The sequence below is a fragment of the Euleptes europaea genome, chromosome 12 (assembly GCF_029931775.1).
Source record: "Euleptes europaea isolate rEulEur1 chromosome 12, rEulEur1.hap1, whole genome shotgun sequence".
Lineage (NCBI taxonomy): Eukaryota > Metazoa > Chordata > Lepidosauria > Squamata > Sphaerodactylidae > Euleptes > Euleptes europaea.
In genome coordinates, this window is record NC_079323.1 from 26551313 (window position 1) to 26569429 (window position 18117).

General features: G+C 49.2%; 2 protein-coding genes across 4 annotated transcripts in view; one reads left to right on the forward strand and one right to left on the reverse strand.

Moving 5' to 3' along the window:
- The window catches only part of NBEA (neurobeachin), a 433179-nt gene that overhangs the window by 256716 nt on the left and 158346 nt on the right, over positions 1-18117 (forward strand). For all 3 annotated transcript variants that reach the window (XM_056858518.1, XM_056858519.1, XM_056858520.1), the window contains one exon: positions 7827-7963. In XM_056858518.1, the coding sequence (XP_056714496.1) occupies positions 7827-7963 (137 nt within the window). The remainder of the gene's footprint in view (positions 1-7826; positions 7964-18117) is intronic.
- Positions 10606-11809, reverse strand: MAB21L1 (mab-21 like 1). The gene has a single exon (XM_056858521.1). The coding sequence runs from the start codon at positions 11693-11695 to the stop codon at positions 10616-10618; it is 1080 nt and encodes a 359-aa protein (XP_056714499.1). The 5' UTR covers positions 11696-11809; the 3' UTR covers positions 10606-10615.

Below are 18117 nucleotides of genomic sequence, written 5' to 3' on the forward strand. Positions count from 1 at the left end.
TGCAAAGTAAAGTAGCTCTCAGAATTGCAGGAGGGATCCCTGGTTTGCTTAGGATAACTTTCCTCCCCGATCTACAGGGAAAACAACACAATGGAAAGGTAGACACAATGTTCCCAGGGTAAATCCTGGTCCCCTTGTTTTAAGCTGGCTAGAACTTAATACCCCCCCCCCCAGTAGTATATCTACACCAGCTTAAAATGAGAAGAGAAGCCGGTTACCTTATATGGTAGAAGGGTTCATACACACACATACACGCTACAGATGAAAAATCTGTTCCTTCTGGAAAGGGATATCCATCTGTTAACAGGATTCCTCACAGGAAGTAAACCTAAGCAAACTAATATACTCCATTTTCTCTAAGCATACAAATATTTGTTTACATGTAAAGATATTTAGGAACATACCTTGAAAATGAGCATTCTGCAAATCTCAAGCTCAACTTTAGAAGTATGTTCTGATGTAGTGAAGTCTTCCTGACATCAGTACTTAGTATTGTGCAGCATGGGAAATGGGTGTCCAAATATATCCATCAACTGAGGGCTGTTTGAAGTGACAGCAGCACTTTAGCTCTACCTGCAGTCCCGCAGGTAGTTATGAGTGTAAGTTGTATAATGCTGGAGGAAAAGTTGATTGACAAGCAAGCTGTTGTTTTCTGACCCTGCCTTAGCTCATACATCTTAATTTACCAAATATTTTTTTCTAATAGTGTTTTTAGGAACGTCTCATAGTTTTGCAAAGTCGTCATAAAAAGTTGGGAGGACAAAGGAACAAATCTAGGCTTTTTTTAAAGTAAATTCTGTATCTAAGGCAGTCACCACCTCTGTGCCAGATGCAAATGATTACAAGGATTCTTGGCCATTGCTGATACATGATCATCTGGCATCAGATGAGAGGGGCTTTTAACTTTGTCCACAACCATGTTAAATCCATGTGAACTGTTAGATTTTAGCACAGTTCAAAAGCATTGTTCAGACTTATCTATACTAAGAAAGCAAGAACCCAGTTTTTCACAATGTCATGTGGAGAAACCATAGCGTATGATGCCTCTGCGGTATGGATTAAGTTATTTTTAATAGACAAATCATTGTACGAGTGTGCTATAGGAAAAAGGAACGAAGTTGATTAAGTAGATGCCGTCCAGGATATACACACTGACTTTTTCCAACAACATAAACACATAGAGGGGAAATGCTTTCACTGTAAATAAATGGAAAGTGTGTGAGAAAGAAATGTTGCACTTCTGAATTTATATGCAAGTTATCCTCAAAACCAGCAACATACATAGCATATGGTAGATAAGCCATCTTTTTTATACTTTATAAAAATGGTTTTATTGTTTACTGCACTGAATGTTGCAAGTTTGAAACTGTTAATAGATTTGTCATGCAAGTGCATTTTTTTTATAATTACGATGCTGTTTGTAAGAATACTTTTGGCAAAGGTGATTGGAAACATCACGTGACAGTGTTTGTACAGAAAGTCACAATTTCTTCAGTTTGCGATCTTATTTATTTTAAATGTTTATAAACTCAGTTTGCTTCCAACAACTCAGGATCCCAAGAATCCTCCCCCCTCGATGGTACATTTGTAAAGCCTCATTGTTCTTCGTAGACAGGAACAACAAAAAACATAATTAATAACCTTTTACAATTACTGTAGCAGCTGAAAGTGATCCTTAAATATGTTTACAGTCTCCAAGTTAGCTGATGCTATCCATTCTTTTTTGTGGTCACTTCTTTAATAATTTGTGGCTGCAATCCAAAAATTATTAATTCTTGAGAAATTAATTCCTGTGTAAGCCCTCAGCTGTGGAATAGTCCAAGGCCCCTCAGTACATTATGGGTTGTAACTGAAGGAGGCATTCCCACACAGTTACCCATTCTCCACTGTGTAGCAGTTATCTCAGTTTTTTCTTTCAGTGTAGCTAAATTTGAGTCCAGTAGCAGTTTAGAGACCGACAAGATTTCTGGAGCCAGAGCTCTCTTGGTCAGATACAAGTGTTGTACTTGATGCTTTAACTCTCAAAAACTCATCCCTGGAAAATCTTGTTGGGTCTCTAAGCTGCTACTGGACTCGAATCTAGATGTTGTGCTGCACAACACAATCTTGGTTAGATTACTGTGATAAACTTTAATGTGATGTGTCTTTAAAGAATGTTCATATGCTCAATAACAACATGTGAACATTGTTTAAAGGCATATTATTGTTATTATTTGTTTGGGTTGTGGTTTTCTGTTTGGAAAATTAATTTAATTTAAAAAATAAATAAAATAATGTTCCTATGCTCTAGCTTGTGCAGAACATGGTGGTGGTTTAATTGTTCATTGGTACCTCTTATCCCTATAAAGAGCACATTTGAACCCCAAGGCTGTTGATTTTCTTCTAGGCCCAGTCAGTTATTACTATTGAAGCCTCAAATGGCTGTTTTTTCTACTATCTCCTGGAAGTAATTTTTGGGTGCAGGAAAAATATTACCTTATCAGTTTAAAAATGGAACCCCTTCCCCAGTGAGGGCTGAGCATTGTATTTGCCCTGAAGAAAGCCTGTAATGCTGAGGACTTGAGTGTTAATTAAAGGTCCAGAGGAAATTGACCTGTTCTTGCCCCTAAGAGCTTTTGGTGGTGGTCTGGGGACAGAAGTCTGTCATTTCCCCCCCCCCCCCGTTTCCCTCCAGCTCTTCCTGGTCACTGAGTTTTAGAAGATATTTACAATTAGTTGTATTTCCTACATTTATTAATACTGCTCCCCCATGTATATCTTGACTTTTAAATGTATTTTAAATTAAACAAAGGTCAGGGTGCTTAGCTTAAACCATGGAAAAATAACTTCAGGTCCCTGTTCTCTGTTTTGTTATCCGATTTGAATACTGCATAGCAGTTTGTCCGCTTTTAAAATTGGCCAGAACCTAGTAAGCCGGCAAAGCTGAACAGTAACAATGCAGCCAGTCTGCATATTACAGTAGCATTATTTTATTTGCTGTCTGGAGTTTGAAGTAGTTTCGCTGATAACAGTGTGGTTCTGGCAGCTACATCAAACTGTGTTAATAATCTAGCAGGGAAAGGAAGTGACCTAACAAGTGCTGCTCCTGTGCGGCATTTATTCCCATTTCCCTTTTAATGGAATTGGTCTCCATCCTCTTGAAGTTTATGGGAAATCCCACAGGGTAGGAAGAATGCTGGTCTACTTACATCAATGACTGTTAATATAGGTAAGGTTCCATAAATAATAAAACAATGGTGCTGGCTGCCCCTCATTCACTTGTTGTTGTTTTTTTAATCGGCTGAAAGGGAGGTTAATTTTTAATATCATTCAGACCACCGTTGCAAGTTGAAACTTGGAAGGCCAGCGGCAGGAGCCGCAGGGCCAGCATAAGATCGCTGAGTAAATGCTCAGCTGGCCCTGCGTGTGTGTGCTGAGTCCCAGAGAGCTCAGTGGGTGTTGGGAGTCGAAAATGCAGCTCTGGGCGTTTCCAGCGTGAGTCGATCCAGTCCTCACCCAGCGCAGCGGGACTGGCGGGGGCGGCCTTGCTGATGGGGCCCTGCCAAACCTTATTTGCATCGACCTTCCCTCGCAGCTCTGCCGATGTGCTAAACCAGCCAGCCAGCCTAGTTATGCAGGGGAGGTTTTGCCTTGGGTTTGCTGCTCTCTAGATGTACATTTTTTTGCCATCCAGATTCTCAAAACTCTGCACGAGGGGCTTATTTTCGAGTTTTGAGAATCGGGTGGGGGAAAGGTTCATCCGGAGAGCGGCAGATCCGAGGCAAAACCTCCCATGCACGAATGGCCTTTGTTTCCTCCAACTCTGCCCGCCGCTTGTCCCCGCTTCCTCGACGCGCCGGACGGGCCCCGCCGCTCCATCTGGAAAGGCAGAGCGCGCCCCTCTTCCCCTCCCAGCCTCTCCGGGCGGTTGGCTGCGGCTCCGGCTGGCCGCGCGTCCCCGGCCACCCTCTGGCTGGCGACGCCGAAGCGGGGAGTCCCGATCAGCAGCCCGGGCGCTGCCAGCCGCTTCCCTTGGCCCTTTGTTCTGCCTTCGGAGGACAACAAAGCGGGCTGTCCTCCGCACGAGTCTGGGCCAGCGGAGCGGGGCGCAGCTGGGAGCGTCTCCGGCGCGATTCCGCGCGGTCCCCGTTTCCAGCGCGGGAGACCCGGGCGCGCAGGCCGGCGGGCTGCGAAGGACCGTGGCCCTGCCGGCCTCTTCCCCCGCGGCGGGTCCCGCCCTAGCTCCCGAACCCGGTCGCGGCCCACGCGCCCGAGCCCGTGGGGGCGTCCGCGGCGGTCAGGGGCGCTTTTTGTTGCGGTAGCCGCTTGGCAAGGAAGCCGCCGCCGCCGCCGCCCTCTCCTATCTCGAGGCCATTTGGGAAAGCTGCACTAGTTTGATTATGTCTTGTGTAAACATTTTCATGTCGGATCCTTAAAATCCAGAGCCTGTCCCAGGGGGGATTAAAGCATAATCCTCTCGCTCTATAGCTGTAGTGGATTAATTTTGTATTCTCTCAGTGGCTGGTTTTGCTCCCTGAAGGCTCGAACAAAAAGACTGAGCGCTCCTTAAATGCGCCGTGGTATTGGGAGTTGTAATTGGAGATTTCCAAAGGACAAGTGTAAAAACGACACACTATTAAGACTGAACGTTTCATTCTGTGCCTTTTCAGAGAGCGGGGGGGGGGGCTTAAGAGACTCCCGACGATGACATTTTCCCCCTCTCCGAGGCCCTCGCGTTAGATGCGCGGGTCTCGATAATAAAATTATCAGCGTTGATCCTCCCCCTCAGCAGCAAGAACACACGCGTTTCTCTGTGTGTGCTGAAAAATATTTATGGCGCCTCTAGGAAAACTGTTTTTAACCATAGCTGAATTTGCGCAGATGTTTCACCAGGTCGCCCAGTCAAATGGCTCGAAGGGTTACTTGGCGTTGCCTTGCGCGAAAAAACGCTCCGTGCCGGACTCGCGTTCCTAGACAGCCCTAAAAATGAAATCCTGGTTACCGTTGACCTTCATTGTTTGTAATGCACGCCCAGCCACGCACACAGAGACACATACAATTTAGGCGTTCTCTTGGTGAAGATTTCTTGTTATAGTCTTTGGCCTTCTGACCGTGAAATACCACCGGCTCCTTATCGTACATGCATATATTTGTTCATGTAACACGCGGGGAACCGGGAGGCAGTTGGGTCAACGACCTGGGCTTCCTTCTGGGAACGAGCAAAGGCCCACTAAACGCCTTCTTATAGTGATAGACTATCAAGCGCCTCCCGATCTGCATCATCTTTAACACCCTTTTCCTTTCCGCCCCGAGGCCCGTAAAGCCGCCGCACGGGGAGAGGCGGGAGGCGCGGCGAGGAAGGTTTAAGAGGAGGGGGCAGAGAGCGACCGGGGTGGGGGAAACCCTGCCTGGGGGAGAGCCTCGGCGAAGCAGGGCTGGGGGCGCCGCCGCTCGACACAAAGGCCGAGGGGATGGCAACCCAAATCCGCTTGTAATCGCCCGAGAGAATCGCGCATAATGACTCGAGTCACCTAGATTAAGATTGATGAGCCTTTAACGCGCCGTTTCGGATCGATCCCCTCGCCCTTTGCAGGAGGCCGGCCAAACCCGCCGCTACCACGGCCCTGCCGCGGGGGAAGAGATGGCGAGGCGGCGGGAGAGCCCCGGCGCATGTGATGCCGATCAGCTGACCGGGGGGGGGGTCAAGAGGCCAGGCGGGCCTATTAGGCGAGGGAACAACACGAAAATGAAAGAAAGCAGAGTTTGTCTCAATGTTATCCAGCCCCTGGTGGGCTTGCTGGAAAGCCGTCCGAGGCTGCCGCAGCCGAGCGCGGCTTCGGGGAGCGGCGATTGCCCGCCGCCGCCAGCCCTGGGAGGGGAAGCGCCTTCCCGCTGAAACACAGCCCTGAACCGCCCGTCGGGCAAGCGGACAGGCTCTGGTGCGGGATAAGTGAGTGGTAGGAAGTGGCGCCTCCGGGTGCTGCTTAGACGCCGGCGGAGGAATCGGTGCCTGGCGGCCTGAGCGGCGCCCCCCCTTCCCGGCACCGCTGCCCGCAGCAAGGAAGTCGGAGGAGCCGCCGGGGGTCTACCAATCGAGATGCTGCACGGCCGGGCGGTCGCTGGCCGGAAAGACCCGGACCACTGATTCCAGGGAGGTTTGGCCTTGGATTTGTCGCGCTCTCTAGAGGCGCATCTTCCCCAGCCGAATACTCAAAACTCAACACTAAGCTCCCCTGCAGGGTTTTGAGAATCCAGATGGGGAAAATGTGCCTCTCGAGAGAGCGGCAACCCCAAGTCAAAACCTCCCGGGCGTCAATGGCACCGGAGTCTGCACGGAGAGCAGTTCGCCGGCCTGAAATCGGATTCTGCCCGTCCTTGGGCCGAGGGATGAACCGGCGCGGTGGGGCTTTGTGAACGGGACTCCGAGGTGTCTTAACTTCCCCGTTTCTAAAATGTACCATCAAACGTCTTGCCTTTATTCCAAGCATCCGGCCCCACGATATTTGGCTCTAAAAATCCCGTTATCTTTAGTTCTTTCGAGTGTGTTTGTTCAGCGTGGGGCTTGAGCTGGACTGTCCAAGAACTGATTAGGGTGTCTTCCAGAAACAACAGCATGCTGGTTCAACCCGATCCTAAACATCACAATACTCGGCGCCAAGCCCCTTTATTAGTAATACATGGCATTGTTTTCAAGGTTTACTTGCAAGTAGGTGTGCTTCGGCTGTAATCCTGTGCAAATGTGCGTGTGAATGAACCCCACTGAACGCAGTCGGGCCGTGCCCCTGAGTAAACACACTGAGGATCGCTCTTTAATTCCCCCCCCCCCCATGTAATAATGATGCTCCCAGAGACCTGGTGTTAGAGACCAAGTGGAGGAGGGGGAAGGGGACTGGCTTTGCAACGAAACAAAATGGTTTCTTTGGAACCCAAATGGTTGGTGTAGGGCAGGAAGAATTTCTTAGAAGGAATACATACAGAACGCCGAGCGCTCCTAGAAGGGGGATTCAGGCAGCACCATCCGTTGCAGTCCTGCTCTTGGACTGGAGTAACTGTGCACAGGGGCTGTACAATAATCGGGGCGCAGGTATTCTTGCCTGGGTGGCGGGTAGCTTACATTAATGTTATTTGACCATTCGGGACAGGAAGGCAACGCTTAAATGCATTGGTCACTCCTCATTTCCGAAGTGCGGACTTGTCTTACACTGAGACCACGGGGCGAAAACGCACGGTCGCTTTAGCCTCCTTTTTTCCCTGTTCCAGCCCGGATTCAGCCAGGATCGAACGCACGTTCGTGCGTTCGATCCTGGCTGAATCCGGGCTGGAACAGGGAAGAAAGGAGGCTAAAGCGACCGTGCGTTTTCGCCCCTAATGAAATTGCGTGGAAATGTGCCCCGTGCCAGCAAGTTGGGTTTTTTTTTTAACTGCCCCCGGCTGTCGTGGGACAAGGCTTGCTCCCGAGTAAACATCCTTGGTTTGGCCACGGGCTGTCTCCCGTTAGTTGGAGAGGGAACGTTTTCAGCGGCCACTTGTGGGTTGGTTTTGTTTTCCCTTGTGAACGAGCAGATTTTTTTCCCCCCGCCGCTCGTTGGCTTTGAATTAAAGTCGACCCTTGTGGGACTGCCAGGCCCTGGGGTCTGGCTAGGCCTGTGCAGGCCACCGATTCAGGTCCCGCTCCCCTTTGCCCTTGGTACCTGCAACCCCGGGCTCTTGGCGGTCGCTTCCAGAAGCCTTTCGCGGGGGGGGGGGGACGAGAGAGCAAAGCCCTCCGCCGGCTGCCCTCCAGCCTCTGCCCTCCGGCCTCTGCCCAGGCTTGCTGGATCCTGACGCCGCCGCTCTTGTCTTCGCAGGCCCCGTCGTCCTGAGCACGCCGGCCCAGCTCATCGCCCCGGTCGTGGTGGCCAAGGGGACCCTTTCCATCACCACCACCGAGATCTACTTCGAGGTGGACGAGGATGACCTGGCCTTCAAGAAGATCGACCCCAAAGTGAGTCCTGGGGCCGGAGGGGGTGGGGCTGCTTCAGCAGGGAATTGGGGGGGGGGCCGCTACGAAACCACCGGGAACCCCGTCGAGCAGCCCCCTTCCCTCGCCCACCCCCCGTTCCTCTGAGCAGTTTCTGTTTCATTAAAAAGCCCCGCGCGTTAATGATGTAAAATCCGCTATTACTCCCGCGCTTGCTCTCTATAACCATCCCCCCCCAAGGCCTTTGTCTGAACGTGGGCAGCTTTAGCAGTTAAGCCAATTGCGCTGAAATCCCTGGAGGTGGCGGGGGCCCCGGCGCTCCAGTCTGCTCCGGCAGACATCGCCGGGGCTTTTCCGCCGAGCCGAGTTCAAAACAGAGTCGCTTTGGGTTTCAAGGGCCTCGCTTTCCGGGGGCCGAATCTTGCAGCCCGGACTTGCGGTAGGAGCTGCACTGTGGCCATTTGTGCAGGGGAGGTTTGGTCTTGGATTTGCCACTCTCTGTGTGTCCACTTCCCCCATCCAAATTCTCGAAACTCAACAATAAGCCCCCATGCAGGGTTTGGAGAATTCGGATGGGGAAAAGGTGCATCTAGAGAGCGGCAAATCCAAGGCAAAACCTCCCCTGCACAAATAGCCTAAGACTCCTTGGGGGTGGGGGAAGGAGCAGAGCTCCCAAGTCTGCCCTGGAGAAGAGGTGGGGTGGGGGATTTACCAAGGCCCTAGATACAAATAGAAATATCACCCTCTCTTTTGGAATCTGAACCCTGGGCAAATAAACCACACCAATTTTTATTCTGTTGTTGAGCCTGCAGTTATAACAAAAGTGATGGGGAGATTGGTATATTTCAGAGTCAGGTTGGTATTATTTGAAGGCAGCCTTAACTGGGGAGGATTGTTAGCAATTGTGGGGCATTTCTGTCGAGGCAATCTGCCCCTTTGCCCGACTGCCATTCTTGACTGGAAGACCGAAATGTGTTGCATGTGTCATCCTGGGTTTCTAGGAAAGGGTGAGTTGGCAACATGGCGATAGTGAGGATCTTGCCACAGCATGCCTTGTTATGGGGCAGAGTTTCTAAAGGCAGCTGAAGTTTCACATTTACCTGCCCGATTTCATCCCAACCCCTCCCTGCCTGGGGTTGATGCCTCTGTGCTCGCCAGCAGCACATGTGGCCTTGGGCTTCTCAGGGTCTGCCCCCCCTAAGGAGCTGCGCTGCTATGAATGGGCAGAACTGGAGCAGGAGCGGTGGTGGAAGAGGCCCGATGGCTCTGGAGGGGCATCCCCAGAGCGCAGCGCTCGGTCTCCCTCAAGGCAAGGGTCGCTAGCTGGCCTTAGCGCCAGACTGGCTCTGCTTGGGCCAGAGAGAACAGTTGCCCCTTCACCTTAGGCTGTCGGCCTGATCCCTTGAAACTATAAATTTCTCAGCTTTTCTTCCTTTCTGAAGTGTTAATTTTGTTAGACTTCCTCAGCACACGGGTCTTCAGCTTCAGGGGTGCCTTAACCTGGCCCAGTAAATCTTTGAAAAGTAGATTTATTTTCTGGCGGTTGTAAAAATGTTACTCGGTAAATTACCACACACTGGACTGTGACAGTTGGTGACGGCCTCCAGGACCCCATATTTCGCATGTGTTACAAGGAGTTGTTTTTAAGATTGTTTTAAGAAAAGAAAACTAATATGAGACAGCAAAAGGCTGAGGATTTTTTTTTTTTTGCCATACTCCCAACAGCTCTGTCATGCTTGCAGCATCATCAAACGAACCGAGTACTGAAACACTTAACCATATTTATTTTACTTTATTTATTAACTTGTAATTAAATAAAATCAACAGAAATTTAAATCTAAGTCACAAAAAAGTATTTATCCAGTGTATTTCAAGTGCATTTTTTTCAAATATATAATTCCAATATTCACAATTATATAAGGAAAATCCACATTTCTTCTGAATATATTTAAATAACATTTCAAGTATATTTATGGAATGTTAGAAATAGAACAAGCAATATATTTGAAACAAAATAAAATGTAAACTTTTAAATTCAGACACTTCAAAAGACAATTAACAAAAGTACCATGATAAAATCTACCTTTTCAATGGTATCTTCTTAAGCAGAAAAAAATGTCCTGAAGTATCCAAAAATGGCAATTTAACTTCTGTTCACCAAATCACAAAACACTAACATCCACAATTTCAAAAGACAATGTGAGATCACAATATTCCATACAAATTAAAAAAAATGTACATGGTAGGGAACTGTTTTTGTAGTTGTTGTTCTGATGGCATATCCAAATAACCTTTTACTCACATAGAGGTTTACATAAAAAATACCGGCCTTTTTATAATCCATTGGTAGGCGGAGTGGTCACAATCAGGCTGAATTACAGCCGATATTGCATTTTCCCAGGTGATAATCGTACACTTTTTAAAAATCGGTTGTTGTTTTAAATTTGTGATGCAAACGAGAATCATAATGCTTGCTGTTGGCTTTGGGTGTGTGTGTGCGGACGGCCTGGTCTTCTTAACGCAGCAAGATGTTTGTATTCTGGGATGGAGATCCTCTGCTCTCTCTTCCCTCCTTTTTTTTATCAGAGTCCTCGAAAACACACCCATACACACACACACACACACACACACTAAAAGGCGATTTTCAATAGTTTAAGGCCTCCGGTTCGTTGCCCTCTAAAGTTTTTCCAAACTTTTGGGGTTGGTGAGTATTTCCCTAGCCAGCCGCCACGTCTGTTTGGCCGCGTTCTCGAGGGCGGAGTGGGGCTTGCCCTGGAAGAGGTCTAGATTGGGCAAGAAGTAGTGCGGGCATCGCCTGCACTGGAGGCAGGAGATGAGCTGCAGCAAGATGCCGTTGAGGCGGTCGCCCAGGCAGGACTCGTCCCAGTCGGACTCGCGGGGGTGCTTCTCGCACTCGTAGGAGACCAGCGTCTTCATGTGGTAGTTGTTGAGGGGCTGGCCGGGCAGCTCGAGGTGGCGGTCGCGCAGCGTCTTGAGGACGGAGAGGCATTTCTTGCGGCAGCCGCCCATCTGCAGCCTGTTCTCGGCCTCGGCGAACTGCAGCACCCAGGCGTCGCTCTCGGCCGAGCTCTGCTTGCCGGCCAGCGAGTGGCACTCCTTGGAGAGGAGGTTGAAGCCCTCGGCCTTGACCTCGGCCACGCGGTTGGGGCCCGGCCAGGGGATGTGGGGCAGGGGCCAGTGGGCCGCGCTGCGGGGCCAGATGCCGGTGCACTTGAAGGCCGGCGTGATCTGCACCACGTACCGGTCCCGGATGCGCAGCTTCACCTCGCTGGTGTCGGCCACCATTTTCACCACGTCCCGGTAGCTGCACTTGTCCACGGCCTGCGCCACCAGCGTCTGGAAGCGCGAGCGGATCTTGCGCGCCGACAGGTAGCCCGAGGCGGTGATGAACTCCACCCAGAGGGACATGCTCCGCTTGCGCCCGTCGCTCAGCTTGAGCACCGCGCAGCCCGGCAGAGAGCCGTCGTCGACGAAGTTGAAGACGCCCATCTGGTTCAGATAAAGGACCACCTCGAACTCGGTGGGCGAGATGACCTCCAGGCCCTCGTAGCGGTTGTCCATCTCGTTGAGGGAGCTGATGAAGCGCGGCTCCTGCACCTCCACCTCCTTCAGCACGTCCGACACCACCTTGCACACCTCCCGGATGGTTTTCGCGATGGCCGCTTTCCTGGCCTGGCACTTCTCGTTGTAGTACTTGTTCAGGTGGTACACCAGCTTCGCCTGGGCCGCGATCATGTTGGGGCAGAGATCCGGGTTGTAGACCGGAGTCTCGCAGTAGGCCGTGGGATCCAATGCGGCTGCTAAGGCTGGAGCCAACTTCAGAGGAGGGACGGGCTGCCTCTCGCCCGGAAACGGAGCCAGAGGCTTACGAAAGGCTCGCGGCGGCGGCGGCGGCGGCGGCTCCGCTCTTTCTCATACGCCTTCTCTCTTCTCGCTGGCCGCTGGATCGGTGGGTCTTTAAAAACACACACACACCCCCTGCTTGTTCGAAAGGGTCCTGGCGTGAGCAGTGGAAAGCATTGAGAGCTGTAGCTTTTAAAAAAAAAATCACAATCAAAGTTTGAACCCAGACACAGCCAGTCTTCCAAGAGTCAAAACAATAACATCTCCGGCTTATGTATGTATGTATGTGTTTACGCTTTTCCTTCAGTAGCCACTGTGAGTGCAGGGCTCTCAGTCAGACGGTGGGGAAAGTGCTGTGTGTGGGTCTCTCTCTGAGCGTGTGTGTGTGTCTATGTCAGGAAAAGCTGGCTGTTGGTGTGTATAAGAGCCCAGATGCACTCGTGTGGAAATGATAAAGGCAGGGCCAGGCGGGCGGGCGGCCAATCGCCACTGGGCTCGTCACGGCAGCCTCCTTTCAGCCGCGGCCCGTCTAATTAATCCCTCTCTCGGAGACCGAGCGAGCGAGCAACACGCAAACTCCAGGTAGGGGTCCGGGGGCGGAAGAGCGCCAGCCGGGCCCACCCCACCTGCCCCCGCCGCGCCAGGCGAGCCGGACCGGTCGACTCGAGCGCCGCCGTTGAGGAAGGACTTCGGGAAACTCTCCTCTTCGGGCGCTCCGAGCCGGCTGGTCGCCGAGAGGGGACTCGCAGGTGTCCTGGGCAGACAGCTTGCCGCCGGGGGAGCCGGGGACGCGCTCGGAGGAAGAAAGGGGGAACACCTCCCGTTCCCACACAAAACAAACAAACAAACCCTCGGCTTCAGCTGGAGCTGCGCGGTAGACGCTGGAGACCGCAAGGGCAAACGTTTTCCTCTCGCCAGCCGCTTTAGCCCAGTGTTGGGAAGCCGCTGAGGCGGCGGCATAAAATATTTTCCCCTCCCCCCCTCCCCCCCATTAAATAGCTGGAAGGGCGATCTGGCGGGTCTTAATCGATGGGATGCAAATGTCGTCTTGTTTCTACCTGGCTTCCTAGATTGGTAGCGGATGAACGAGGTGTCCGGCCAGTTGACCGGCCTGGACAGCTTTCCGGATTGAGTTTCGAAAGCGATGCAGCTGGGGTGGTCAACGTCAGTTGTTCTTGCTATTAATTTAGTTGCATCCTGACCTTATTTGTGTCACACAAGTGCATACAGTCATTCTAAACTCCCCCCCCTTTTTTTTTTGCGAAATAAATGTTTATTAATGGGCTGAAACGGGCGCTTTATTGTCTCGCGAATTGTAATGTGCAGTCCGGAGGGGGTTTAAACAAATGTGCGCACAGGACCGCGGGGAGAGGTGGCCAGGAAGCGGTTGGCGAAGACTGCAGCAGCGCTGGCTGGCAGGTCCCCTGCCAAGATGGACTTTTCAGCACATGGCCGGCCTGAACGGACCAAGATCACCTTCGGTCAGCGGAGCTGTTTGCAATAAGAGCTCCTGCCTCTACCTCCTTCATCTTGGAGGAGAAAGAACAGTTCGAATCTGTAGAAACGACCGAAGCAGCTTCCCCCCCCCCTCCTTTGGGTGGCTTCAAAGAGCATAGCAAGCCTCTCAATTTTAAAATTAACGGGCGAAAGTTAAAGAGCACTTTGTCGGAAATCCGCGGGAGGTGCCTCCATCCTCAAGGCATTGGTCGGAAGGACGTTCTTCTGAAATCCTCGGGGTTTTCTTCCAAATTTCGCGTTTAAAACAGGGAGAAGAGTTAAACTCTGATTTCAGGTGCTACTGGACTCTGATTTCAGTGGCATTCAGGCGCATTTAATGGTCTCCGAACGACGCCCCATTGGCTTAGCATTCCCCCCACCCCACCCCCGACATTTTCCCTTGGGTGCCTTTCAGAAGAATCCCAAACACGTCACTTGCTTTGGCATAATTGGTTGAAGACCCGGGGTACCAAAATCAAGATTCTCTGGTTGATATGGATTGTTTCTATGGACCATCGCCTTGTTTTTAACCGGATCCTGAACCAAGGGCGTGTTTAGGATGGGCTGTTCAAAACTGGCAGCCTCGGTTGTGTCTGGCTGGGACCTTCGGAGCGCCTCCGTCCTGATCGGCGGCCTGCCTAGATTCGCGTGGCTCGGTGCCGTGAAAAGGACCGGCACCGGGGGCCGGCAGGGCGCGCTGGGCGCTGGAGGCTCGGGAGCCTAGGCAACACGCGCGACCCTGGCCGGGAGGGGGGTTGCTGACCGCCGCACCTGAGCAGGTGGGGGGGGGGGACGAGCTGGAAAGTTCCCTGGGCTCCTAAAGACGCCCGGGTGGACCGCCGTTGCGGAAGGGCCTGAAAGCTCCTCTTGGCCCTCGTTTTGTCTGGCTTTGCCCTTCTCACGCGCGGCCCGCCTTGCGCTTAGCTGACCAAAAAGACTGGGGCCGGGGCGGGGGGGGGGATGGCAGCCCCTTCAGACGGCCTTTGGGTTGAAGCGGGGAGAGCGCAGTCCCCGGGACCGCGGGTCGCCAACAGGTGGAGGCGCGGGGCTTGCCTGGCGGCTCCTGGCCCCACGTGGCGCAGCAAGGCGCGCCGGGCTTTTCCGCCTCGAGCTTTTCGCCGCAGTCCGGCCGGCCGGCTCGGGGGCCGCTGGAGCCCAGCCTCGGCTTCTGGGAAAGGCCGCCTTCCTCCCGGCTGGGCTGCGGCAGGAGGGCCGGTTCGGCTGCCCCAGAAGCCAGGGGCATGTCCCCGGCTCCAGTGGGGGAGGGCTTGCCTCCTTTTTAGCATCTCTAGCTGTAGGCGCCCTGGCCTGAATAGGTGGCTAGACCTTACAATGGAAATGGAAGGTCCAGCACAGACCGACGTTTTTTTAAACGTTGTTCTTAGGGAAGATTACCCCCCCCCCAAATCTCCCTGATAGCTGGAACTCGAACTCTTCAGACAAAGGGCAGTAGCATCTTAAAGACTAACAAAAATATTTCTGGTAGGGTATGAGCTTTCGTGAGCCACCGCTCACTTCTTCAGATATCTGAAGAAGTGAGCGGTGGCTCACGAAAGCTCATCCCCTACCAGAAAATATTTTTGTTAGTCTTGAAGGTGCTACTGGACTCTTGCCCTTTTCTACTACTGCAGACAAACAGGGCTACCCACTGGGAATTATCTTCAGACAAAGGAAGTCTGCCGCCCTGGTACTGCTGACTGCTGCTGGGTTTTTTTCTGGAGAGAGGAGAAGGTGGCAAATACGGCAAAGCCCTTGAAGTTACCTGTCGCCTCCTTTACATGCCTGGGAGGCACAGTTCCAACCCCAGCATCAAGTCAGTTAACATCAATGGGGAAAGTTGACTGGGTTGTAAAGCAGTTGAGTTATCAGTTGTGCCTCACAGATGCCGAATCTTGAAAGTAGGTGCAGTATTTCTAGAAGAAAACAATTGGCGTGGTTTAGAGACTTGACCGCTTAAATTGGAGTACTGAGATTTCATTGTTCGTTTAGCTTGGGAGTAAGCTTAATGGCAATCAATGGAATTTACTTCTGAGTAAACATGCGACACCTGCCATTGATTTAATTGGGATTTAGACCAATTGACGCTGTTTCTTAATAGTTATGTGGATCACGTTGTTGTTGTTTTAACGTGCTGAACTTTCTGGTTGTTTAATGATTCTGTAGTGAACAGAATCAGTTAAAATTAAGAGTGCTGAAATTAAAATGATTAAACCTATGTAACAAAGGAAATACGGTAGGGAATATTTTATTGTTCCAAATGAAATCATATAATTTAGCATGCTAGTTTTAAAATCAATTTCAAACGCTGTAGAAAACACTTAAACCTCAGGATATTGTTTATGGGTGCTAGTAGCAGGGATGCTTAACACAGGTCAGATCCTGCTGTTTAGTGATTGAGGTATTTATTTTAAATCACCCAAGACAATTAGATGGTCATGGATTTATGCTGACTGTAATTCCACTGAACCCAAATGGAACTAAATAAAGACAAAACAAAGTGTTTCTCTGTTATTTAGGCTATGATTGGGATCAGTGTTAATAAAATGCTTTTCAGACTCTCATCAGGTAAATCTAAATACATTTCAACAGTCATCATACTATATATTCCTGTATTTAAAATAGAATATTTTATGAAACCCAAAATTCCATTCCAAGCCCCTATTTTAAAGTAATGCTGTGTAACCAAATTCTATTTCCGGTCAGGTTTTGGAGGCATTAAGATTACAGTTATCTGATTCAGGTTATGACTGATCATGTCTTGTGTTAAGGAATAGAAGTTGCAGGATCTTTCTTCATATGTTGTCATTTCCTCCTGTTGCTTAGCCTTACACATGATTGCAGCCTTTGCTGAAATGAACAGTTATTTGCTGGAAATGGGTGCAAACAAGAGTTCCTTATTCCAATAAGTGTAATTTATAAACTCGCAACTTTGTTTTTCGGATTTCACCAATACAGCAAGAGAAAGACATTGATTGCTTAGAATGCATATATTTGTTTAAGCATTTATATTGTTATCGCATTTTACTTACTGTTTTTTTGATATTGCACACCACTATTCATGAGTTTAAAGTTTTATTTTTTAATATCTGTCTGTGGCGCAAGGGAGACAGAATATGAAGTAGGGTTTATTAAATTATTTATCCCTGCTGCTGGAGTGGGTTTGAAGGCTCATTGAATGTATCTGATAGTCTAATGTTTTTTCCTCTTTTCATAACACATCATCCTGCCAACCAAAATAAATTTCTTTCTCTTTTTGCACTAGAGAAATTATACACATATATTTGTAGAAGGTTCAATTTTATTGTCTTCTTAATAAAATAAAATATGTTTTTCCGTTGTAAGTGATTGTGACTTTTTTATATTTTTAAAGTGACTTTTTAAACTCAAGGATGGCTAAAGGAAGGAAAGCAGGTTTAAAAGGCTGAATGGCTTCTTCCAACCATTTTGTGTTTATAATTTTGACACTCTGTGAACTTTATCTACAGATAATATGCATTATTATATTTTCGATAAAGGCATGGCTATGTGGTGTTTGAATTTTTTTAGGATTGCTTGGAATGGAATATCAATGAGAAGATTCCCATATGCCCCTATTTTAAAGTAATGCCTTGTAACCACATCATGAATATTGTATGGAGTTCAAAATCACTCCACCTCGCACACATACTCTCTGGAAAGAGCTTTGTTCATTCTTCCCCCAGCATGAAGGTGTTACAAACTTATCAGCAGTGCTAGTCAGCTTGGGGGAGGGGGAGGAAACTTCAAAGTTAGTATGTTGGCTGTCATTGCAGTTCGGTGGGTGCTTCTAGCCAAGACCAAAGAAAGGCTGAAATCCTTAAAGCTGACTGTCACCTTCTCCCCCCCCCCCAATTCAAATTGTGCAGATCACCACAGCTCAGCTGAAAAGAAGGAAAATATAATCTCAAATATCCTAATTTCTAAAGCAAGTGGGGGGAGGGGGAGTTCTGTAAACTAACCCCAACCTCCCCTTCTACATCATTAAAATACAGTTGTTCTACATACCCAAAATCATTAGCTGGAACTACTTTCCCCAGATACATCATCTAGTCTTATGATATTTGGGAAACAGAAACAAAACTACTAGAAGGAAGATGCATATGTGGACTGTCCATAAAATGCGACGACTCTTGCAACTTCTGTAACTCAGGTATGCAAAAAAAAAATACCTGACAAAGTGAGCTTTGACTTACAAATGCTTATACCTTCAAAAAAATTGTTGGACTCTAAGGTGCTCTTGGGCTCCAAGTTTGTTCAGGTATGCAAAGACAGTGGGTAACTGCCAAAGAACCATGGTGTCCTTTTCATAGGCTGGCTATGGGCCTGTACCAAAATAAAGATTTTGATACAGGATTAGCCATGTTGGTATGTTACATTAAAAAGGGGGGATTCTTATGGCACATTAAATACTGTCGAATGTATTAATTCATAAGTTTTAGTAGACTTTTGACCACACTGTTTGTATTTTTCCCTGTGTATGCATGCTTGTGAGAACACACTTCAAGTATCTGATGAAAGTAGGCTCAGATCTACAAAATCCTTATGCCACAATAAATCTCATATTTTGGTGCTTGGAGACCATGTTGTATTTTCAGGGTACTTCTAGTAATCACATTCTTTTCATTCAAACACACATGTGGATAATTAATTTTTTTAAAGATAAATGCGATTGTGAGATAAAAGATTGCACGATAAATGAGATTGCATTGTGATGTCAAATAAAAGAGAAAAGCACACACTGTACTATTTGTTTAATTCTATAACAATTGCATCAACAGCAGACATTCCTGGCATACCAG

Excerpts from the sequence above, each read along its gene's own strand:
- MAB21L1 (XM_056858521.1), bottom strand. The coding sequence starts at position 11,695 with ATGATCGCGGCCCAGGCGAAGCTGGTGTACCACCTGAACAAGTACTAC.